The sequence below is a fragment of the Natrix helvetica genome (assembly GCF_964273705.1).
Source record: "Natrix helvetica genome assembly, chromosome: 5".
Taxonomy (NCBI): Eukaryota; Metazoa; Chordata; class Lepidosauria; order Squamata; family Natricidae; genus Natrix; species Natrix helvetica.
This window is the reverse complement of record NC_138551.1, coordinates 142,702,150-142,726,104: the sequence shown is the minus strand read 5'-3', so window position 1 is coordinate 142,726,104 and position 23,955 is coordinate 142,702,150. Positions and strand designations below refer to the sequence as shown.

The 23,955-nt window shown below is 52.7% G+C and overlaps 1 protein-coding gene across 4 annotated transcripts in view; it reads right to left on the bottom strand.

Annotated features, from left to right (window-relative positions):
- Positions 1-23,955, bottom strand: part of UBR4 (ubiquitin protein ligase E3 component n-recognin 4) — a 179,538-nt gene that overhangs the window by 3,678 nt on the left and 151,905 nt on the right. For all 4 annotated transcript variants that reach the window (XM_081954563.1, XM_081954560.1, XM_081954562.1 and 1 more), the window contains exons 91-103: positions 19,378-19,465; positions 17,290-17,417; positions 14,735-14,842; positions 14,456-14,575; positions 13,354-13,544; positions 11,647-11,820; positions 11,041-11,140; positions 10,086-10,304; positions 9,854-9,967; positions 9,620-9,762; positions 8,625-8,750; positions 8,187-8,381; positions 4,682-4,906 (exon numbers count right to left, since the gene is read on the bottom strand). In XM_081954563.1, the coding sequence (XP_081810689.1) occupies positions 4,682-4,906; positions 8,187-8,381; positions 8,625-8,750; positions 9,620-9,762; positions 9,854-9,967; positions 10,086-10,304; positions 11,041-11,140; positions 11,647-11,820; positions 13,354-13,544; positions 14,456-14,575; positions 14,735-14,842; positions 17,290-17,417; positions 19,378-19,465 (1,931 nt within the window). The remainder of the gene's footprint in view (positions 1-4,681; positions 4,907-8,186; positions 8,382-8,624; positions 8,751-9,619; positions 9,763-9,853; positions 9,968-10,085; positions 10,305-11,040; positions 11,141-11,646; positions 11,821-13,353; positions 13,545-14,455; positions 14,576-14,734; positions 14,843-17,289; positions 17,418-19,377; positions 19,466-23,955) is intronic.

Sequence of the window (23,955 nt, the reverse complement as noted above, 5' to 3'; positions counted from 1 at the left end):
TTTGTCGCTCTCAAGTTGGCGCAGGGGTAAATGACCCGCTTGTTACCGCCTCCCATCCTTCCTGGTTGCCGCAGAGAGAGGCAGCATGCCATTCTCTTAAGCAGGCACGAGCGCGGTCAACCATGCATCGGATGTCCGCTCCCTATCTTTCTGGAGCCTTGCCGCTGCCGTACGGTCCCGGATGTATTAGCAACGTCATTTCGGCAGCCGGAGCCTTTCCTTCCGGATAGAGAAGAATGGTGGCCATTTTTAGAGCTAATTTGAATTTTGCGCCGAAATAGTTTGCTAGCGCTGGCCATTTTGAGCCGTTAGTAGCCTCGCGCCAAAAAACAACAGGAAGGGGCGGAGTTTTCCTTTCGCGCTCCAACTGCGGTGGAATACAGAGAGAGTCATTGTGCTGCGGAGGTCGGTTCGCCACCATTCTTTTAGCACCGTGTTGCATCATCGCTCTAACGGAGTCAGCTTGCCACATTGATCAGCGGTTTGCCCTGTTTTCAGATGTGAGCTTGAGTCTTTCAACTCTCTCCCGTTTCCTTTCATACCTTGCTATGGCCAATCATTCTATTATCGGTAGCAGCGATGGAACTTCCAGCTCTTTCCCGCTGCACTCTGAGACCCCCGGGCCCAGCACCAGGGTGGGTAGGTCCACCACTAGCGCCTCTAGACATAAGGCGCGCGCCCCATCAGCAGCCCCAGATAGAGCTGCCAAGTGCAAAGATAAGGCCAGGTCATCAGCCAAGGCTCCTAGGCCCACCAATAGGTCCCTCCTACCTTGGTGGCTGAACGCCATTCTCCTGCTCCCTCACTTCCTCCAGCAGGGATTCAAGGTTGGTCCCTCAATCTTCCCACACCCCTGGGAATAGGTGCAGACGAAGGGGGCTTAGGGGCCCGATCTACCCCAGACCTTCCTATGGTCGGCCCGACCACGATTCAGGCATCCTCGTGCTCAGAGCCCACGGCCACCTTCACGCCCATGGCTGAAGGCCTCAGGCCCGAGGATGGGCCCGACTTTAACTTGCCCCCAGAACTTCACCACATGATTTCTGCGGCCATTTCCCAGGGGGTGGATGCAGAATTGCAGCGTTGCCACCAGCCTTGCTACAGACCTATTTCCCAGGCTGATCCTCCCTTACCACCACCCTCAGCTTATAGCGAGGGTTCTATTCTGGGTGAGGAGGAGGATGTTGCTGCCCTGGAGTTGTCGGATGACGACGGTCTGGTGGAAGACACACTGGCCTGTTCTGGCCTGCCTTCTTTAAATCGCTTTTATATACAGCTAAAGCAACTACCAAGATGGAAGGCGCCACTACTCAAGCCAGTACTGCTGTGGGCCTTGATTCCACGGAACGATTTTTCGCAGAACAGGTGCAGGAACAAGACGTCATACCCGATACACCCGTCGCATTGAAGGTTCTTGCAATTCCAGTTTGCGGGCGTCACTTTCAATACCGCACCCTGCCATTTGGCCTTTCATCGGCCCCACAAACCTTCACAAAGTTGTTGGCGGTGACAGTGGCATCCCTTCGGTCGATTCCTGTAAAGGTCAACTGTGATTTAGATGACGTCTTGATCCTGTCATCTTCCCCAGATCAGGCAAGGCGGGATTTGCAGACCACGATTGACGCCTTGCAACATCATGGCTTTGTTTTGAACTTTCCAAAGAGTCACTTGCACCTGACCACGTCCCTCCTCCATCCCGGGACCATCATCGACTCCGAACGGTGTGTGGTGTCACTGTCCCAGGAGAGACGTCAAAGCCTTCAGACCCTGGTGAGTCAGGTGCAAACGCAGCGATCTCTTCCCCTCGCAGTCCTCTCCCAACTCCTGGGGAAGATGATCTCATGTATAGACATTGTCCCTTGGTCGAGGTTTCACGCACGACCTCTCCAGTGGTTTCTGCTCCCATTTCAGAGGGCTCCCAGCAGCCACTCACAAACCAAGGTCCGGTTGTCTCCCAAGATGTTGCAATCCTTCCAATGGTGGACATCCTCCAAGATCCTCAAAGGGTGCCTCTTCAAGCAGCCGGACCGTGTTGTAGTAACAACAGACGCGAGTCTATTCGGGTGGGGTGCCCATGCCTTGGACCAAGTGATGCAGGGTCGCTGGAGTGCCCAGGAGTTGCGGAACAGCATCAACTGGCTAGAGCTTCAAGCAATCTGCTTAGACCTTCGCAACTTTTGAGACCAGGTGACAGCCAAACATGTGTTGGTATTCACGGACAATGTTGCTTCCAAGGCACATGTCAACCGCCAGGGAGGCACCAGGTCCCAGGCCTTGATGCTGGAAGAGGAATGTCTTCACCATTGGGCAGAGGCTCACCTGTTATCACTTCGAGCAGAGCACATATCGAGCACGGCCAATGTACAGGTGGATTGGTTGAGCAGGACCACGGTAGACCAGACGGAGTGGCAACTCCATCCGACTCTGTTTCAGGAACTGTCTCGCTGCTTCAGCCGTCCCCAAGTGGATCTTTTTGCTCAACCACACAATACGCACCTGTCAAGATTCTTCACCAGGTTCTATGTACTGGAAGCAGAAGGCATCGATGCCCTTCACAGCCCCTGGCCGAAGGGCCTTCTTTACGCCTTCTCACCTCTCCCACTCGTACCGCTAGTCATCCAGAAGATTTTGTCGGAACAGGCGGAAGTTCTCCTGGTCACGCCAATGTGGCCCAGACGCCCTTGGTACGCCGACCTCGTCCGTCTTTCAATTTCTCGCCCGTGGAAAATTCTAGACGACCGGATAACTCTTTCTCAAGGGGCTCTCATCCATCCGAACCCACAGCTACTACAATTAGCCATGTGGCACATGAACGGGCTATCCTGATTCGTCAGCTCTGACAAGGTCATTGTCACAATCCAAGCGGCTCGGCGTCCGTCCATGACGCGGATTTATGAGGCTATCTGGCAGGCCTTCTGTAGGTGGTGCTGGTCAGTCTCTGTGGATCAGATTACGGCATCCATACCACAGGTACTAGACTTCTTACAATGGGGCATGGACAAAGAGCTAACGCCCAGCACTCTCCGTCGGCAAATTGCAGCATTATCGACTGTGATTGGAGGCGGCCAGGGCCGCTCCCTCGCTCACCATCCGTGGGTACAGTCCTTCCTGAAGGGCGCATCTAACCTCAAACCGCCGGTGGTCCATTGTTATCCTACATGGGATTTACCCCTAGTACTTAGGGCTCTCACGGCTGAGCCGTTCGAACCCATTCGTACCATCAGATTGTTGACCCTCAAAACCGTCTTTTTAGTAGCGATTACATCCGCTAGAAAGGTCTCAGAGCTGGCAGCACTATCGGTCCATGAGGATCTCTGTATATTCCACTGAAACAGAGTCATCCTACGATTGGATCCTACGATTCCCCTAGCAGCGCACAGGAGAACCAGCAGGCTGGCGGGAGGCATGCACGGTGCAGCTGAGCTGGGGCAACGCTCGCGTGGCCGCAAGGAGGGCTCTGCGTGCCACCTGTGGCACACATGCTATAGGTTCGCCATCACAGGTATAGATTCTCAGTCTCCCCAGTCATGGTTGTCCCAGAGGTGCTTTTTCAGGGGGCAACTGGACCATTAGACCCACTCGGGTGAGCGTGAGGACACAGATAAAACTCCAAGTGGCCTCAAGGCCCCGTTAAAAGCATGGAAATGGCCAGCTGTCTGCAAGGAATATAAATCCTTCCATTCCTCACCATCAGCAAACCAGTCACCCCTGACCTCAGAAAAGCCCCCACCCCAGCAGACGCGGAAGAGGGACAGACATCGCTGGCAGCAGCCGGAAGGGGCTGTGACCCCAAATCCAGCCTTCACCAGGTGAACTCTAAAATTGAGTTGGAGCAGCTTTGGCTCTACTGGACAGGCCAAGGGGGAAGGGCAACTCCCAGGCTCACGGATCATCCTCGACTTACAACCATTCATTCAGGGACGGTTCAAAGTTGTGACAGCCCTGAAAAAGAAGGGACTCCCCAGCAGCCCTTGCTTTAATGACCACTTTTAAGTGCAAATATAGGACGGCCTGCCCACACCCTGTTATGGCCCACCAGCGGTCAGCAGAGCTGGCAGAAGTCAGACAGTGAGGAGGTTGGGGAGGAACATGGGCCAGTCCTAGAGTCTGGGGAAGGCTCGGACGAGGGCTCTGTGTCGGAGGCAGAGAGGGGTCCAGGGCCGTCTGACAGTTATCAGCTGCCTTCGGAGTCAGACGTCAATGAGGCAGAAGAACAGCTGGAGCCTGTTCCCAGTGTGTGCGTGAGCAGAATTGCCAGACGAAGGGAACAGCTAAAGAACAGGGGTCGACTTGGGAGTAAAGTTACAGGTGGACGGTGAATGGCCCCTTCCATAGGACATAAAAGAGGAGTGAAAGGGGAGTGGGCTTTTACAAGAAACAATTCGTTCGTTAGATTCGTTTCAGGAGTGTGAAGATCTGTCCGTGAATCTCAGAGACTCCGTGCCAAGTCTTTCCTTGCACAGCACTGCGTTTGGGAAGTATTGACATGGCAGCTTTCCAAGATAGATAAGGTCTGCGGTCATAAATATTCCTTTGAAAGACTGTTTGCCAGGCCTTTGCTGAATGCTAATGAGAGGAATTCACATTTATTTAATAAAAGGGGTTTTGTCGGGGACCAGGACTCTGCCTCGTGCCTTTTGGGGGAAGCCTCGGTCAGAACACGGCCAGCTCGTGTGCTTACTTGCTGGCTCCTGCCGGGGACACCGTCCGGGCGTGGGAGATGATCAGCAGGCGCTTCAGGATGTCGATGCGCATCGCCTTCCACCGCTCGGGGGGCAGGATGTGAAGCGCCAAGACGGTGTAGTAGTGGGGGCCGTCCACCTCAAAGGCCCCTTCTACCCACTTCTCCTTCGGCTGCTCCAGGAAACTTTGCAGGTTTTTCTCCTCTCGAGAGGTTGCCCGCGTCCTGCAGAGGAAACAAGCAGAGGCTGTCAAGAGGGGGGTGGGTGGGACTTGGACCGAAGAAGCCTTTCCCCACCCCAGCCCGCAGGTCGCAAGGCCTCATCTCTGCCTGGCCTGGAATGCGTGTCTTAGATAAGGACCGGGCAGGTAAGAAGCCCAGCAGAGGAGTCCCACTCTTCTTCTATTGTGTGTGTGTGTGAGAGAGAGAGAGAGAGACAGAGAGACCCAAGCTCCTTGTCCCAAAGGTGCTTTTTCAAGAGGCAATTGGACGTTCTGGTTTTTCCTTTGAAGACATTTCACTTCTCATCCAAGAAGCTTCTTCAGCTCTGACTGAATGGTGGGGAAGGGAAGGATTTATACTCCTTGCAGACAGCTGGTCGTTTGCATCCTTTTCAGAGAGTCGTTGAGGCCACCTGGAGGCCATCTATGTCCACATTGAACAGCCCTCTCTCAACAGATAGGTCAGTGATGGCTAACCTTTTTGCCATCGCGTGCCAAAATTGGTGTGTGTGTGTGGTTGTGCGCATGCGTGCCCACACCCATAATTCTATGCGCCCCACCTCCCACATTGTGCCTTTGACCCCTCCCCCCGGTGCGACCCCCGCTATGCGTGCCCACACCCATAATTCTATGCGCCCCACCTCCCACATTGTGCCTGTGACCCCTCCCCCCGGTGCGACCCCCGCTTTTGGCACGCGATGGCACGGTGGAACCGTTTTTTGCCCTCCCCAGGCTCCAGACCCTTTTATAGGAGCCTGGGGAAAGCGAAAACAGCCTTCCCAATCCCCCGAGGCCGAAAACAGCCTGTTTCCCGACTTCTGGTGTGCCAGTAGGCTCAAAAATCAGACTTTGCGTGCCCACCGATATTGCTCCGCGTGCCACAGGTTCGCCATCACGACGATAGGTGATCTCCAGTCTACAACACAGTCCTTTCAGCAGTTCCAAGAAGGCTCCGTACCCATTTGCATCACTCAGGTGATTCTAAGGACGGAGACAAACCTCCGAGTGGCCTCAATGACTCCCTAAAAAGAAGGCAAATGACCAACTGTCTGCAAGGAGCCTAAATCGGTGGTGGGTTCTGGATCCTGTTGCAACCGGTAATGCGTGCAGTGATCCTTATCTCCTGTGACGCTTCGTGATGCCTCAGCGATGCTCCAGCTGCTCGGCGGAGCGTCGCGCAGGCGCCGTACGCTGTGCGTGCGTGCACAGATGGCCCGTTTCCTTCAAATACAGGTAAGGAACGAGGGCAGGTGGGTGGGCCCTCCGGAGCACCGTACTGGAACAGAACCCAGTGCTCCTGGCAGGCACCGGTACGGCGGGTTACCGCCTGCAACCCACCACTGGTATAAACCCTTCCCTTCCCCACCATCCTCCAGTCAGAGCTGAAGAAACTTCTTGGATGAGAAGCGGAACGTCTTTGAAGAAAAGACAAGAGAGTCCAGTTGCCTCCTGAAAAAGCACATTCGGGACAACTATGACCTGGATGACGGAAAATCTCCATAGACATCCCAAGCCCTGTTCGACAGGAGTCCTCAACCTCAACACACACACACACAGAGGGGGAGGGAGGGAGAGACAGACAGAGAGACACACACACAGAAAGAGATACACAGAGAGAATGAGTGATTAAGTGAGTGAGTGACTGAGAGACAGACAGACAGACAGACAGACAGATACACACACATACACACACACACACAGTGACAGAGAAGAAGGGAGGGAAGAGAGACAGAGAGATACACAGAGAGAGAGACAGACAGACAGACACAGAGAGAGAATGACATAGAGAGACAGAGGGAGGGAGAGAGTGTGAGACAAAGAACTATACAGAGAGAGAGAGAGAGAAAGAGAAAGAGAAAGAAGGAAAAAGGAGGGAGGGAAGGAAGGAAGGAAGGAAGGAAGGAAGGAAGGAAGGAAGGAAGGAAGGAAGGAAGAAAAGAAGAACGTATGACCACAATTGAGCCCCAAATTCCTGTTGCTAAGCAAGACAGTGGTGCCAAAGGAGAATAAGCAAGAAAAATGGCCTTTGAGGGTGAAGCACTTTCTCCTACTTGTCGACTACCCTTTTCCTGTATAGGTAGTCCTCAAGTTATGACCACAACTCAACCCAACATTTCCGAGACGGTTGTTAAAAGCGAGTCCCCCCCCCTTTTACAACCTTTCTTGCCACAGTTGTTAAGTGAATCACTGCCACTGTCAAGTTAGCAACACGACGCTTGAGTGAATCTGAGTGACTTTGCTGGTCAGAAGGTCGTAAAAAATGGATCACGTGACTTTGGGACACCGTGACCATCATAAACATCAAACGATTGCAAAGCAACCCAAGTATTGATCCTGTGACTACAGGGGCGCTGTAACGGTTGTTAATTGTGAAAAAGAGCCCTACGTCTTTCTTTTCAATGCTGTTCTAACTTCGAACAGTCACTAAAGGAACCGTTGTAAGTCGAGGGTTACCTGGAGCGATTTAGAAGGAAATGATTTGGGCAAGGGGAGGCTTCCAGGGTAAGGGCCCAGGGTCTGTCCTGCTGTTGTGGCCCACCAGCGGCCAGCGGATCTGGCAGCAGATTCAGGCAGTGAGGAGGGTTGGGGAGGAACCTGGGCCAGTCCTGGAGTCTGGGGAAGGCTCTGATGAGGGCTCTGTGTCGGAGGCAGAGAGAGGGCCAGAGCCATTTGACAGTTATCAGCTGCCTTCGGAGTCGGATATCAGTGAGGCAGAAGAACAGCTGAAGCCTGTTCCCAGTGTGTGCATACGCAGAGCTGCCAGATGAAGGGAACAGCCAAGGAAGAAGGGGTCAACTTGGGAGTAAGGCCGCAGGTGGACGGTGAATGGCCCCTTCCAGAGGAAGTAAAAGAGGAGCGACAGGGGAGTGGAGTTTGCAGGAGACCATTAGTTCATTCCTGCATCCTTGCCACGTCTGAAAGATATCGGCCTGGCCACTCTCCAAGCCTGATAAAGGGCGGTAATTGTGAACTAACTTGAAAGACTGTGGGAGAGGAAAGACTTTGCCGGAGAGGAATTCACTCTCAATTAAATAAAAGGGGTTTATCAGGACGAGGACTGCTGGGGAAGCCTAGGTCAGAACACCTGCTGCCCACAGCCTGGCAGACAAGATTTGGGCACCAGCCGCAAAGACGGGCAATGAGGCAATGGAGGAGGGGAGCATGCAAACCCTCTGCGGTCAACGTGCTCAGCCATTAACTGCTGACCCCCTCCTCCTCCTCCTCCGGCCTGATCCTTCCAACCTAGGTCTAAAAGCACAATCAAGGGTCCGGGGGATACTGACGTGTTGAGGACATAAAGCACTGTGTGAATGATGTAGGGGATCAGGTGAATGTTGCTCTCCCGGCCGCCGCCCCCCGTGTCCACGCTGAACGACTGCTCCGTGGCAAACCGAAGGAAAAGCAGCTTGGTGTCGTGCACGTTGAGCTGGTAGGTGGGCTCCCGCTGCCCCGTACATTCCTGGAGGTAAGTGTTGTGCCTGCAGAGGGAAAACCACGAGAAAGTTAGGGCTCCCTGATTCCTAAGGGATGACATTTGGGATCGATTCCGTGGGAAAACGAGGTTAAGGAGGGATAAGCCACGAAAACAGACTCTTTTTTTGGCAAGTGGGACACCTCACGAGACACGCAAGGGCTTCTTCCTCCTCCTGCTCCCAGGTGGGAAGGTGCCCCTTGCCAGGCGCCGCAGGTGTTCCAGAAAAAAGGGCGTCCTTCCAACTCACCTTGCCAAGCAGGTGGCGAAGGCAGATTCCGGGACGTGCGGCCCCCAGACTGGCAGGAGGCCGTTGCATTTGGTGTTGGCATTCTGCAGGGCGGCGCTCTCCCACTCCTCGCGGCCCCGCGCCAACCTGCCAGGCGAAAGAAACACACGTCCGTCAGGGGCATGAAGTTCTCCCAGCGTATCCACCCCTTCCCATGGGGCCCCTACCCGAGACCTGGGTTATCCGTGGGTCTTCATCAGAGGTGGTATTCTATCGGTTCAGATCGGTTTGCCCGAACCGGTAGAAATCACAGGTGGCCTGCCCACTCCCCTCGCCCACCCCCCCATGACATCCCATTTAGGCCCTTTTTTGCCAAAAGCGCATGCGGGGAAGGCTGAGAGTATGCGCAGAGATGTACATTTGCGAACCGGTAGTTAAGTATTAATTATGACCTTTAAATCACTCCATGGCTTAGGCCCAGGGTACCTGCGAGACCACCTACTGCCACCAGTAGCCTCCCACCGTCCAGTACGATCCCACAGAGTTGGCCTCCTCAGGGTGCCGTCGGCCGGGCAGTGTCGGCTGGCGACCCCCAGGGGGAGAGCCTTCTCTGTGGGAGCGCCTTCCCTCTGGAATGAGCTGCCCCCGGAGCTTCACATAATCCCCGACCTCCGGTCCTTCCGACGTGCCCTAAAAAGTTGGCTTTTCCAGCAAGCCGGCCTGGCCTGTTAATTTTAACTTATTTTAAATGTATTGTCTTTTTTAAAAAATTCGGTTTGTTTTTTTGGAAATGGATTTAATCTTTCTTAACTTTTGGGATGTGTGTTTTTTAATGTTGTATGCCGCCCTGAGTCCTTTTGGAGAAGGGCGGCATATAAATCCAAATAAACCAAACCAAACCAAGTGAATACCACTTCTTCATGGATAACACCTCCACCCCAATTAGCTGACCGGCTCCATCGTGGGCTTCCTCACACCGATCCAGGCCTGGCTGAATGCCAACCGGGCTTCCTTACCTGACCGCTGCCAGGTGGCAGTCGTAGTGGACGATGTTGAAGTGGGAGACGGTGCTGTAGCCCTGTTGCTTCCGAGGCTTGTTCTCGAACTCCTCCAGGGCCACCCGCTTGGTGAAGGTGTAGATGCCCAGGACCTTGGTGGGCTGCAGCAGGGAGAGAGCAGATAAGGTGAGCTGCCTCCGAAGTGGGGTCGTCCCGCTCCCCTTCCCAGGGAAGGTGTGGCTCCGGGCTCACCTGGAACTTGTAGCCTTCCCGGCAGATGCAGCATGTCAGGCCAGGCTCTTCGATTAGCTCCTCCATCTGCTTCAGCAGCGCTGTCTTTGTCACCACCTGTCCCTTTTCGTTCGTCTAGCAAGCCAAGCAGAGCGGAGGAGGGGTTGAGGAGGAGGAGGAGGAAGGGTCACGGGCTTGCACTCCCCGAAGGCCTCCTTGCTTCCCGCCACCCCGAGAGAGAGGACTCCGTTACCGTCATGCCGAGGGTGCCCAGGGCCTTCTGACGCATGGCCATGGCCATCCGCTTCTTCTCTGCCCGTGTCTCCCGGCGAGCCGCGTCGATCTTCTTGTTGACGTCCGGGTGCTCCCGCAGGGCTTCCAGGAGGTTCTCGGCCAGCGTCCCGATGCCTTCGTCGCTGGAGACCTGCTCCAGCTTGTGCAAGTTGGAGATCGAATCGGTCCCAATCAACGCCTGTGGAGCAGGTGGAGGGGAAGGGAGGAGGGGAGGAGGCTTTTAACTCGAGGGCCAACAGACCAGACGGATGTTCGATATAGGGTGAAGAGACAATACGCTCCGTTGTTTTCCTTTAAACCTTTCGCTATCAAAAGGTTGCAGCACAGTCACGGGACTAAAATGTCCATACTCCCTAACTGACAAAGGCTTCACTCTGGGGGAGTGAAAGCCCTTCCCCCTCCCCACCAAGGCACAGCTAGGAGGATAAATGTCAGGGCCCAGCATTGAACTCATGAGGACAGAACGCAAGCCAAGGAGCCTCCGGTGTTTAGGCACTGTCCCTGCCAAAGGCAGACTCTATAACAGGGGTCCCCAACCCGTGGCCCCGGCCCGCAGCATGCCAGCAACTGGGCTGTGCAAATAAGAGAAGCCCCATACGGGGATTGCAGGCAGCACGCAAAACCACCACCCCTCTGGTCCACGGAAAAACCTTTCCCCGTGGAACTGATCCCAAGTGGCCAAAAGTTTGGGGGGGCGCTGCTCTGTTAACACTTCCTGCTTCCCACAGCAAAACAGAAGAGGGGGGAGGAGGAGAGGAGAAGAGGGTAGATTGAGGAGGAGATTGAGGGAGGAGGAGGAGATGTAGGAAGGAGGAGGAGGAGAGGGGAGGTTAAGAGACGAGGGGGAGGTTGAGGGAGGAGGAGGAGATGGAGGGAGGAGAAGGGAGGAGGTTGAGGGAGGGAGGACACCTCACCTGGGTGGCCGGATGCTGGGTGGCGAGTCCTCGGAGGAGCCGCAGGATAAATGGGAGGGCCGGTCGAGACAGAAACTTCTTCCACACATCGGCATCCAAACTGTCAGATTGGCGGGGGGGGGGGGGGGAATAGGGGAAAGGGGAAGGAGAGCATCAGTGCAGAAGTATCCATGGGACATCGCTCAGCCATGTCTCTCCTTGGGAGCAATGAAAGTGTCCCCGACCACCCCACCCTCCAAAAGGGTTCCCTCGGATACAACTGCAGGGCTGGCCTTTAAAATCCAGGCCTCAAGCGAACAACAGTGGCCCTCTGGACTGCCAGGCTGCAACTCCCAACACCGCCTGGCTAAAAGAGGCTCCAGTGAAGTATTCCCCTGCCAGTGTGGAAAAGGGGGCGCCTGGCCTGCCCCAATAGGAACACAACCCGTCCTTGTGAGGGGGGACGGCCGGTATGCAGCATGCAATGAACCGTGCGGCTCAGCCTAACTAAGGATCCAACCTCACGCTCTCTCCAACCTCTCCCCCACCCCAGCGGTTCCTTGGGGAGTGGAGCCACCCCCAGGCCAGTCCCCGTTCCCCCCCCAGACTCCCAAGCGGGTCTCTCACTTCTTGGCGCTGGGAATATGCTTCTTCATGTAATCCAAGGCGCCCTGGGTGATCCCTCTCTGTAGGATGAGGTCCTTCAGCAGATGCCCGTTGCTGTTGTTCTTGATGCCGGCTGCAATTTTGCAGAAACAATCCAGGAAAACCTTGTCGTCCCCACTGTGTTCCTCGTCGTACCTGAGAGAGAGGAAAGAAAGGAGGCTGTTGAATCTGGTGGTACAGCGAGGAGGGTTGGGGAGGAAGATGGGCCAGTCCTGGAGTCTGGGGAAGGCTCTGAGAGGGCTCTGAGAGGAAGAGAGGGGGGCAGAGCCGTCTGACAGTTATCAGCTGCCTTCAGAGTCGGACATCAGTGTGGCAGAACAGCTGGAGTCTGTTCCCAGTGTGCGCATACGCAGAGTTGCCAGATGAAGGGAACCGCTAAGGAACAAAGGTAGATTCGGGAGTACAGCCACAGGTGGACGGTGAAGGGCTTCTCCCATAAGGAATAAAGAGAAGCAAAAGGGGAGGGGAGTTTGCAGGAGACAATGAGTTCAATTCATTTGGGTAAACATCTGTTCCTGACTTTTTGCCAAGTAATTTGCATGGCGTTTGGAAGATATTGGCCTGGCAGCTCTCCAAGCCTGACAAAGGTGTGCAGTTGTGAAATCTCATAAAGATTGTTGGCCAGGACTTTGCTGGAGAGGAATTCCCTTTAAACTAAATAAAAGTGGTTTTATTAAAGAATTTTATTGGTTTTATCGGGACGACGAGTCAGCTTCGTGCTTTTGGGAAGCCTAGGTCAGAACAGAGGCATCGAGAGGGTCTCGGAAAGACCACCTGAATCATGTTCTGCTTTTTCGGGGCCAGGAAAAGCCACTGGGCAGTTTGAAACGAGAACAAAACTCAAAAAAAATTCCGTGGTAAGGAAGATAAAGCAGGAACGGTTAAATGGATTGTTTTATGCTAAGAGGAAAAGAGGTTCTTATTTGGATATCGCTTCTGGAATTTGCGCTTGCGAAGGGGAATAACAACAACAAATGAAACTTTATGACCGTGATCATAAAGATTTAGTGTTCGTAGGAACGGCTAGTTATATATTCACAGGTCGAAGCAAAAAATATAGGTTGGAACGTGTTCATCTTGTATTGTGCTAAGAAGAGTCAATGCCCTCTTTTCTTTCTTTTTTCTCTTCCCCCGTTTATCTCATGCCCCCCTTCCCCCCTCCTTTTCCTTCCCCTCCTTTCCTATTTTTCTCTCTCTTCTCATCTTTGTATTTTACAGTATATCATAGAAGTGAGTACAGCCCCTCATATTTATCTTTTCATGTGACAACACTGAAGAAATAACACTTGGCTACAATGTAAAGTAGTGAGTACACAGCTTGTGTAACAGTGTAAATGTGCTGTCCCCTCAAAATATCGCAACATGCAGCCATTAATGTCTAAACGGCTGGCAAGATATACTTAAAACATTTACAAAATGTGAGGGGGTGTACTCACTTCTGTGATATACTAAAACCGCAAATTAAAAGAGAACGAAACTCAAAAGGAGAAGCCGTTTTCGTTCCTTGTCTCCTTGAGCAGGAGAGAAACTGGACAAAATCCACACGCCCGGCTCCGTTTGTGCAACGGGGGAAGGTCACGCGGCCCTGCTGGTGTGCACACACACCCAAACCCAAGTGTATTTAGAAGAAGACGGAGAACGGCCCCGGGGCATCGTTCTTGTCCGTACTTGTCGAAGCTGCAGTAGGGCTTGAAACGGTCCACCAGAATCTCCATCTTCTCCGCCTCCCCGAAGGACAGGTAAGGGATGATGCGCAGGAGGCCCTGGAGCACGCTGGGGTTGGAGCGGACAAACGTGCTGTTGATCTGATCCAGTAGCATCACCAGCTGGTCCTTGTCACCCGTCAGGATCAGGTTGCCCTGCGGAGAGAATCGCCCACCCGGTTTGAGACAGGCAAGCGGAAGCCCCTTGGGACACCAGCCCGGCTTCTTGCAGGGCTGTAAAAACACTGTGAAGCGGTATATAAGTCTCAGTCCTTCCTTCCTTCCTTCCTTCCTTCCTTCCTTCCTTCCTTCCTTCCTTCCTTCCTTCCTTCCCTCCCTCCCTCCCAATGGTTAGAATGCAGTATTGCAGGCTAACTCTGCCCCATTGCCAGCAGTTCGATTCTGATCGGCTCAAGGTTGACTCAGCCTTCTGTCCTTCCAAGGTGGGTAAAATGAGGACCCAGATTATTGGGGACAAGAGGCTGACTCTGTAAACCGCTTAGAGAGGGCTGTAAAAACACTGTGAAGAGGTCTATAAGTCACAGTCCTTCCTTCCTTCCTTCCTTCCTTCCTTCCTTCCTTCCTTCCTTCCTTCCTTCCTTCCTTCCTTTCCTTTCCTTCCTTCCTTCCCTCCCTCCTTCCCTCCCTCCCAGTGGTTAGAATGCAGTATTGTAGGCTAAATTTGTCCTACTGCCAGCAGTTCGATTCTGACCGGCTCAAGATTGACTCACCCTTCCAATCCTTCCGAGGCCAGTAAAATAAGGACCCAAATTATTGGGGGGAGGGTGGGGCAAGAGGCTGACTCTGTAAACCGCTTAGAGGGCTGTAAAAGCACTGTGAAGTGGTATATGAGTCTAAGCGCTATTGCTAAGCGCTATTTTGGCCCGTGATGATCAGTTCTGGCTATGCAATGCTGCAATACACTTGACCTCTAATCGAACTGTACAGCTTTCTCAACCTATGGAGCCAGAACCTATGGAGGTTTAAGTGATGGGAGACCTGACACTGTGCCTCTAAAGGCCACCCACCTTCCTCTTCCGCCCACAAGTTTACTCCCGTGCACCAACCTTGTCCTCACTCAGCGGCTCTGCGTTGGACTCGTCCAGGATAATCTCCATGATGCTGAGGACCTGTTCTGCCACCGCCGCTCCCCCGCTGTCCTTGCTTTCCTGCTCGGCCACCAAAGCCTACGGAGAGGAGGCAAACGAGAGCGTTGGAGATGAAGAGCTCGGCCGCCAGTCTGGCTTCCTCTTTGCTGGCCCCGGGCACCATCGCTTCCATGCCACCAAGCAGGGAAGGAGAAAGAGAGACAGAACCTGCCAGGCGGCGGGAACATGGCCGCTTACCAAGTTCAGTGTCCCCAGCATGACGTTGAGCGTATTCATCTCCATCTTCACCAGCTGCTGGCGGTTGACCTTCACTTTGATGCAGTAGCTGAAGAGCTTCAGCAGGACCTGAAGGGAGGAAGAGATGGTCCAAGATTTCAGGGGCAGCTTCCACCCAAAGTGATGCTGAACGATGTTGAAAGCCCTATGGACCAGGAGCCTCTCAAGGAAAAGAGAAGCAGGCTATTGTCCTAAAGATGGCCACCTGATGGCCGGAGTTTCCTCTCACTGCTTGGAAAGATTCCACGAAACCAGGGGTGTCAAACTCAAAGCCGCATGGGCCAGATCCAGCCTGCGGGGTGCTTATATCTGGCCCGTGGGGCTGGCCTGGAAACAGCAAAGGACTGGCCAGCAGTGCCTCTGGCAGCGAAAACGGAGCTGGGGCCACGTCCCCCCCCCCTTCAAGCCCTGTTTTTGCTGGAAAGGGCGATCAAAACAAGCTAAAAACAAAGCAAAAGGAGAAATGTTTCCCCTTTCGCTTTTGAGCATCCAAGAAGAGACAGGGAAGGAGAAAGGGAAAGAGAAAAGACAAAGAAAAAGAAGAAAAGATGGGAAGAGAGCAAGGAAGGAAAAATAAGGAAAGAGGGAAAGAAAGAAGACATGAGAACGAAGAGGGAAGGAAAAAGAAGAAGAGGAAGGAAGGAAGATTATAATGAGAGGGAAGGAGGGTCTGAGAGAAGTCCTGCCTTAGCGGTTGGCCACTGCAAGTGCCCCCCCCCCCCGACATGAGTGAGGTTGAGCTGGCCACACCCACCCTGGACATGCCTCCTCCAGCCCCTCCCCCTGAGGTCAAACACAACCCTGATGCGGCCCTCAATGAAATAAGGAAAGAGGGGAAGGAAGAAGAAAGGAGAATGAAGAGGGAGGGAAGGAAGGAGATTATGATGATGTGTGAGGGAGAGTCTCTGGGAAATCCTGCCAGAATGGCCATTACAGGTGCCCCCAACATGTGTCCTGTGTCACACCCACCATGGCCATGCCCCCCCTCCGAGGTCAAACACAACCATGATGCGGCCCTCAATGAAACTGAGTTTGACACCCCTGCCTTAGATGTCATCAATGAGGATCTCCTTGGTCCATCTAACTCTCTGGGGTTGGTAGAGAGTCCAAGGCTTCAGGCAAGATTTCCTCTAGCCTGTGAGGCCTGCAGCCATCTTTTCTTTTGGATTTTTGGCCTGCCACACTTTCTATTATTCTAATATGCCAGTGATGGCGAAGCTATGGCACGTGTGCCACAGGTGGCATGCGGAGCCATTTGTCAGGGCACGCGAGCTGAGTTCACCTTTTTTTAAACCCATTTTTCGCCCTCCCCAGGCTCCAGAGCCTTTATAGGAGCCTGGGGAGGGTGAAAAGAGCCTCTCCCCCCCCCCCTGAAGGCCCTCCGGAGGCTTCATGAGCTTCCCTGAAGCCTCTGGAGCGCAAAAATGCGGCCCTACGGGCAAACCGGAAGTTCAGGAAAGGACTTCCGGTTTGCTCGGAGGGTCGTTTTGACTGCTCCGGAGGCTTCAGGGGAGAGTCCTGAAGGTCCCTCAAACCTTCAGAGCACTCAAAACGACCCTCTGAGCAAACTGGAAGTCACTTCCGGGAGGGTCGTTTTGACTGCTCCGGAGGCTTCAGCGAAGCGTCCTGAAGGTCCCTCAAGCCTCTGCAGGACTTGGGAGGCGGGGGAGGCTGTTTTTGCCCTCCGCAGGTTCCTATAAAGCCTCTGGAGCCTGGGGAGGGCAAAAAAAGCATGCCAAAAATGGGGGGGTCGCGTCTGTAGTGTGTGCAGGCGCATGGGGGGGGGTGTGTCAGGCACTGCAATATGGGTGCGGCACGCCCGCACACTACCCCGCTGCGCTCCCCCCACTTATGGCACGTGAGCCAAAAAAGGTTCGCCATCGCTGTACTATGCCTTTTCTGTTGTGGGAAAATGGGAAGGGGGGTTTCTACGGAGTTAGATGATATGTAGCCATAACAAAATTCTTTCTAGAAAGGCAAGGTCATCCTTTGTCTTTGCACCTCTGCACCTGACCGGAACTGGATGGGTGGAACTGCCAGCATGGCAGTGGGAGATTGGACCATGGGATGGACTTGTGGGTGTGGGGGCAAGATCTTGAACTTTCAACTGGGCGGGGAAAACCAGCCAATATGGCTCTCTTAATAAATTGGAACTTTTGAGCAATACTTTGCCTCGGACTCTGATTTACTTTTGGATGCCACTTGGAATCCTGACATAGCCGTTACCAGGAGCTGCTAGGGATTCTGCTATTGGCTGCCTGTGCCTCTTGGCTGGATTCGATCTTTTGATACTGGAGTCGTTCCTTGGACTGATGTTGACCAAAACCCAAAGAGCAATGAGAAAGAGGTAACCACGATGGTGAATAAAACTCCTCCATTCGCTGGAGGTGTAACTGGTTTTTTTCCCCTTTATTTCATCCATCAACCTTTGGGGGAAACGGATGGCGTCCTTCACACAACCATCCCGCTAACAAAGGGCTTCCAACAGGCAGGGGAGGTGGGGGAACGCAGCTCACCGTCAGCAGATGCCGTCCTTGTTTGAAGTCTTTGATCCCGGTCAAGCGGTTCAGCATGCAGCCCAGACCGCCGCACTGTGCCATGACTCCCGCCATCTTGTACACCTCTTCCTCATCCTCCTCTTCATCTGGGGAAAAAGGAAAGAGTCCTTCAGGAGATGGACAACAGGCTTGGAGAAAAGATCCTGGCTACTTGTCCCGGGGGGCAGGAACAAGTCTTCCATTTCACGACATAGAGACAGGTTGAACCAGAGAATCAATGGGGAAAATGTGACCGTCCAAGTCCAAAAATGCCAGGGGATCTCTAGAAGCCTAGCATTCTGATAAATCAGCCATCAACGGACACAGAGACATTAACAACATCTACAGACTATGCAAAAGAGACAATCAACCAGCCCAATATGGGAACAAAAGGACTCTAGCACCTCTCCGTCAGTAATCAGCAACCAGAGCGGCGTAGATGAACTCCAAGGTTCACTTCAGATCCAACCATCCAGTAACCAAAACCCCAATCAAGAAACAGCCAAAGAGCCATCAGTCAACGGCCCAAACAAAGAACCTCTAAGACCAACCCCACCAACACTGACAGGGCAAGCTGTCAGAATATAAACTGACAGTAAACGGCTCTCCAGTAGCACTGATGATGTTACCTAGTTTGGGTAATAAAATGTCTGCAGGAAAACAAGCAAGATCGGAGCGCACCAAGGATCCCACAGTTGTCCTCCTCCTCCCCTCCAGAAACCCCACTTCCATGTCTTTCATCTCCTCTTCCTTTCCTCCACCTCCTTCTTCACTTCCATGTCCTTCATCTTCTCCTTTCATCCTCCTCTTCCTCCTTCACTTCTCTTTCATCTCCTCCTCCTCCTCTCCACAAACCCCACTTCCATGTCCTTCATCTCTTCCTCCCTTCCTCCTCTTGACTTCACTCTTTCATCTCCTCCTCTTCCACTTCCTCCTTCACTTGTCTTCCATCTCCTCTTCCTCCTCCTCCTCCTCTCCACACACCCCACTTCCATGTCCTTCATCTCCTCCTCCTCCACTTCCTTCACTTTCATCTCCTCTTCCTCTTTCATTTCCATGTCCGTCATCTCCTCCTCCTTTCCTCCACTTCCTTCACTCTTTCAACTCCTCCTCCTTCACACGTTCATCTCCTCCTCCTCTTCCTCCTTCATTTCTGTGTCTTTCATCTCCTCCTCCTCCTCCTCTCTGCAAACCCCTTCCACGTCCTTCATCTCCTCCTCCTTTTCCTCCTTCATTTCTGTATCTTTCATCTCCTCCTCCTTTCCTCCCTTCCTTCACTCTTTCAACTCCTCCTCCTTCACTTCCTTCACTCGCTCATCTCCTCCTCCTCTTCCTCCTCCATTTCCATGTCTTTCATCTCCTCCTCCTCCTCTCTGCAAACCCCTTCCATTTCCTCCTCCTCCTTTCCACCTCCTCCTCTTCCTCCTTCATTTCTGTGTCTTTCATCTCCTCCTTTCCTTCACTTCCTTCACTCTTTCAACTCCTCCTAACTCCTCCTTCACTTCCTTCACTCGTTCATCTCCTCCTCCTCTTCCTCCTTCATTTCTGTGTCTTTCATCTCCTCCTCCTCCTCTCCACAAACCCGTCCCTACGAGCACCGAAGATGCTACCTAGTTTGGGGAATGAAACATCTGCAAGAAAACGAGCAAGCTCAGAGCGCACCAAGGACCCCTCACAGGCTGCCTGAATTCTCCTTCTGGCCCAGCATCCTTGGAAGATAAGGATGTTCAAAACAGCAATGGGCCTAGTGGATGCGTTGGCTAAATCAATGCCGGGCCCTGAAAATAACCTTGCCCTCTTCCAGGAAGGAGGACAAAGCATCGGTTTCGCCACTTCGGCTCCGAGCGCGATGGCCAACCTTCTAAACCAGTGTTCCTCAACCTCAGCAACTTTAGAATGTGCGCCTGGATGGGGGATTCTGGGAATTGAAGTCCACAGTTCTTAAAAAGTCAGGGAAGTGGAGAAACAGGGTTCTTAAGCCGGCTTCCATCGGACCCTGGACTCGATAAACAGCATCCTGTGCCCCCTCCCCTCCCCCCCCCCGAGGGCAGGATGGGAGGGCGGTACCTGTAGTGGAATCCAGCGATTCTATAAATTCTTCTGTGGCATCCCCCAGCAGGCCCCGCATGCGATAAATTATCCTCATGGGCTCACCCTGCGGAGGAGAAAAAGGGAGGCAAGAGAGACTTTGGTCAGATAAGCACAGTGTCAGCTCTGGACTGCCAGATGGCTTCGGATGGGGGAAGAGTAGAGATGCACACATGGGCGTCAACGGGCACGCTGCAATGGCGTGGATCTTTTTTTTTTTTTTTAATTGAAAAAGTTTTATACAAACAAATTTTCCCCCTTTTTACCCCCCCCACCATATAATGTAAATCACATACAGATACTGTACCCCCTCCCCTCCCCCCACCTTGAAATAGATTTCTCATTCAAATATTATACCCCCTCACCTCCCAACAATCATAATATAAGTTTCTCTTAAAGTAACAATAGCCCATTAACCCCATCTTCTAAATTAATTAAACATATATAGATCATAATATAAATTTCTCTTAAAGTAGTAATATCTCATTAATCCCATCTTTTAGATTGATTATGCATGTATATTTCCCCACCCTCCACCCTAGCCCACCCTCACCTCCCAATCAAACCCACCCCCCTGACTTCCGCTGTACACCATTCTAACAATTCCAAGCATCCCATATATTATTTACTCTGATCATCTGTCAATCTAAGCATTCTTACCTAAAGGCTACATAGTACTTCCTAGTCTGATATTTATTCTGTATGTAATCAATCCATTTTACCCATTCCTGTGTATAATTCTCCTGCTTCTGAGCTTTTAAGAAAGCTGAGATTTTTGCCATTTCGGCAAACCCCGCCACTTTCTGAATCCATTGGTCAATTGTCGATAAAAAATCTTTTTTCCAATGTTGTGCAATCAACAACCTAGCTGCTGTAACCATATACAAGGACAATTTTGTTTCCCCTTTGGTAAAGTCCTTATCTATACCCAATAAAAACATTTGCGGGGTAAATTGTATTCTTTTCTTGAGTACATTTTGCATAACCCACCATATTTTTATCCAAAAAGCTTTAACCTTGTTGCAGGTCCACCATACATGAAAAAAAGGTAGCATCTAGGCACCCGCATCTCCAACATTTTGGTTGAACATTTGGGTACACGCATGATAATTTTTTAGCAATGGCGTGGATCTTGATGGGAAGGAACTGCCTCCCAAGACATACATATCTATGGCCCGCATCGCCTTGCTCCTGCGGTCCACAGGGCTGCCACCTGGCTGGTGGGTCCAAGGCTTTACCTAGCTGATCTCTCTGGCATCCGCCGGGTTGCCGCCTGACTAGCTGAGCCCTGACTGCAACCGGCTAACTGCATAACAGCTGATCGTTGGCTCGTGGCAACAGCTGATCGTTGGAGCATGGGAGGGAGCAGGAGATAGGCTGGTATGGGCAGACTGCAGTGGCTGTATTAGCGGCAGGCGGGAGTACACACACGGCAGGTGGAGCACAATATAAGGGGCGGGTGAACTAATCACGGGAGCATAAACTTTTGATTCCTTTTGGATGGTTGCTTCGTGCCGGGTCCGCGTTTCCAGATAAACAACTCTATCAATCAACTTGTGTTGCTGGCTTTTCTTATGCGGGACGCCAGGACGTGACACACAGAAGAGGCGGAGAAATTTCCAACGGCTCGACCCATCCTCTACGCTAGGCTAATCCGCTAATGCAGAGTTCCCCAAAGTTTTTGGCTTTGTGGACTTGCGGGAAGGGGGGTGGGGTGGAGGGGATGGTTCCACATGAGCAGGCATATACTCAACTCCATTTGCGCAAGTGGCAGGTACACGCGCCTGCCGCTTGCGCAATGGAGCATGTGCTCACCTGCTGTTTGTGCAAGTGGAGATGGGTGAACAGGCTCTCTTGCCTGCCACTTCCACGGCCCAGTTCCAAATGGCTCAAGGCCCCAGGGGTGGGCCGTGGTCATGCGTTGGGGACACCTGCACTAATGGACTTCCTCCCATAACGCCGGTGACTTCAGAAACGTAACCCCGTCCTCCTTCTTTCCATGAAATAGCACAACCCGACACAACTTGGTTGTGGTAGCAGCAGGGAAGAGGATGTGGCAGTAGACTGGCTCCTGTCTGTGAAAGCGAGGAGCAGTTCAAGATGCCAAAAAATAATAACATCCCCCTACGTACGGCCGGAGAGGCAGGACTGTTGTGGCCCACCAGTGGACCTGGCAGCAGATTCAAACAGTGAGGAGGTTGAGGAGGAACCTGGGCCAGTCCTGGAGTCTGGGGAAGGCTCTGATGAGGGCTCTGTGTCGGAGGCAGAGACAGGGCCAGAGCCGTATGCCAGTTATCAGCTGCCTTCAGAGTCAGACATCAATGAGGCAGAGGAACAGCTGGAGCCTGTTCCCAGTGTGAGTTGCCAGACAAAGGGAACAACTAAGGAACAAGGACCATGAATGGCTCCTCCCATAGGGAATAAAGACAAGCGAAAGGGGAGTGGAGTTTGCAGGAGACAATGAGTTCAATCCATTCGGGTGAAGATCTGTTCCTGACTTCTTGCCAAGCAATTGCTGCTACAGCATGGAGTTTGGAAGATATCGGCCTGGCAGCTCTCCAAGCCTGATCAAGGTCTGCAGTTGTGAAATCTCATGAAAGACTGTTGGCTGGGACTTTGCTGGAGAGGAATTCCCTTTGAACTAAATAAAAGGGGTTTTATCGGGACGAGGAGTTGGTTTCATGATATTAGGTGGCCTAGATCAGAACAGGAACATACTCCCAATTGAGTGAGCTTTGTATAGCCCAGGGGTGTCAATCTCGATTTCATTGAGGGCCGTATTAGGGTTATGTTTGATCTCGGGGGAGGGTGGGAGGATTGGGGGGCGTGGCCAGGGTGGGAGTGGCCAGCTTGACATCACTTGTGTCTGAGGTGCCTCTAGGTGCCCGAAAACACCCCTCCCGAGCTCCATTTTTGCTGGCAGAAGCACTGCAGGCCGGTCCTTTGCGGTTTGTAGGGCAGCCCTGCAGGCCGGATCTGACCCGCGGGCCTTGAGTTTGACACCTCTGGTCTAGCTCAAGGAAATGACGCGGGAGGAACCTTGGTGGGGGGGCATACAAAACAAAACTCGGCAAAGTCCGTAGGGAAAAAAAGGCAGGAAAATCGCCCCAAACTGGAACAAGTTGGGAGTCCCTGGAAGACTCAGAACCGACGTTGGAAGGCGCCTGGACAGGCTGGGAGTTAAATCTGGATCTGTTCTCTTTTCCTTCCGTTTAACCCGAAAGAAACCCAAAGTGGCTTCCAAGTAAGCAGGTTTGACCCTCGGAAACGAAAGAAAACAGGCAGAAGTGCATGTGTGACAGGTTAATTAAATTGGCACCTTCAAAGGAAGGGGGGAGGCGGGGAGAAGGAAGAGACATCTCCTACTGATGAGAAGAAAACAGGAGTGGGGATGGGTAGGCGGCTGGGAAAAGAAAGTGACAATTTAATAAGCTTTTAAGCCAAACTGGGTATTAGAAAAGTGGCAAAGCCCGGGGAAGGCCTCGTTTACAACTTTTCCCCCTGGAGACAAACGCACCTCTTTCAAGTCCGAGGCCCCAGACGCAAGAGGGCGAGTTTCCATTTTAAGATCCTTGAAGTCTCAACGGGGAAGGGGAAAAGAATAGGGGGAGAGGGGGTGGGGAAGGGGGTGGGGGTGCCATTCCATCGTTGGGAGGAGGAGGAGGAGGAGGAGACTTTATTGGGGTGGGGTGGGGGGAAGGAAGAGGCAAAGCCGGAAGAGCAAAGAGGACCTGTCAAGGAAGGCAGCCGCTAAGCCCGCGCGGCGAATAAGCCGGCGCTTAATGTCAGAGGAGATTCTGAGCGCGGCTGGGGAAGCCCCATGGGGAAATGGGGGGGATCGATGGCTGAGGCTCCAGAGCAGCAGGCGCTGTGAGGAGAGCTGGTCAAAGGCTGAACCCCAAAAGGCAAGGAGGGGGAAAAACCAGATGGAGACTTTTGGGGGAGTCAGTGTTCCTTTCCAGGAAGGTAAGAGGGAGAGAACTGATGGAGAAAAAGCATCCGGGGTTTGCGGGCTGCCGTGTTGTTCTTCCCAGACTTCTGAAGAGGCAGAATAAGAGAGTTGGAAGGGACCTTGGAGGTCTTCTAGTCCAACCCCGTTCAAGCAGGAGAACCTATACCATCTCAGACAAGTCACTGCCCAGTCTCTTCTTAAAAACCTCCAGTGATGGAGCTCCCCACAACTTCTGGACGCAACTTCTGTTCCACTGGTTAATTTTCCTCACTGTTAGGAAGTTCCTCCTTAGCTCTAGATTGCTTCTCTCCTTGATTAGTTTCCACCCATTGCTTCTTGTTCTACCCTCAGGTGCCTTGGAGAATAGCTTGACTCCCTCTTCTTTGTGGCAACCCCTGAGATATTGGAAGACTGCTATCATGTCTCCCCTAGTCCTTCTTTCTCTTAAACTAGACATACCCACTTCCTGCAATCGTTCTTCATATGTTTTAGCCTCCAGTCCCCTAATCATCTTTGTTGCTCTTCTCTGCATTCTTTCCAGAGTCTCCGCATCTGTTTTGTGATGTGGCCTTACAAAGTGGTGCTATCCATCCATTGCTTCTTGT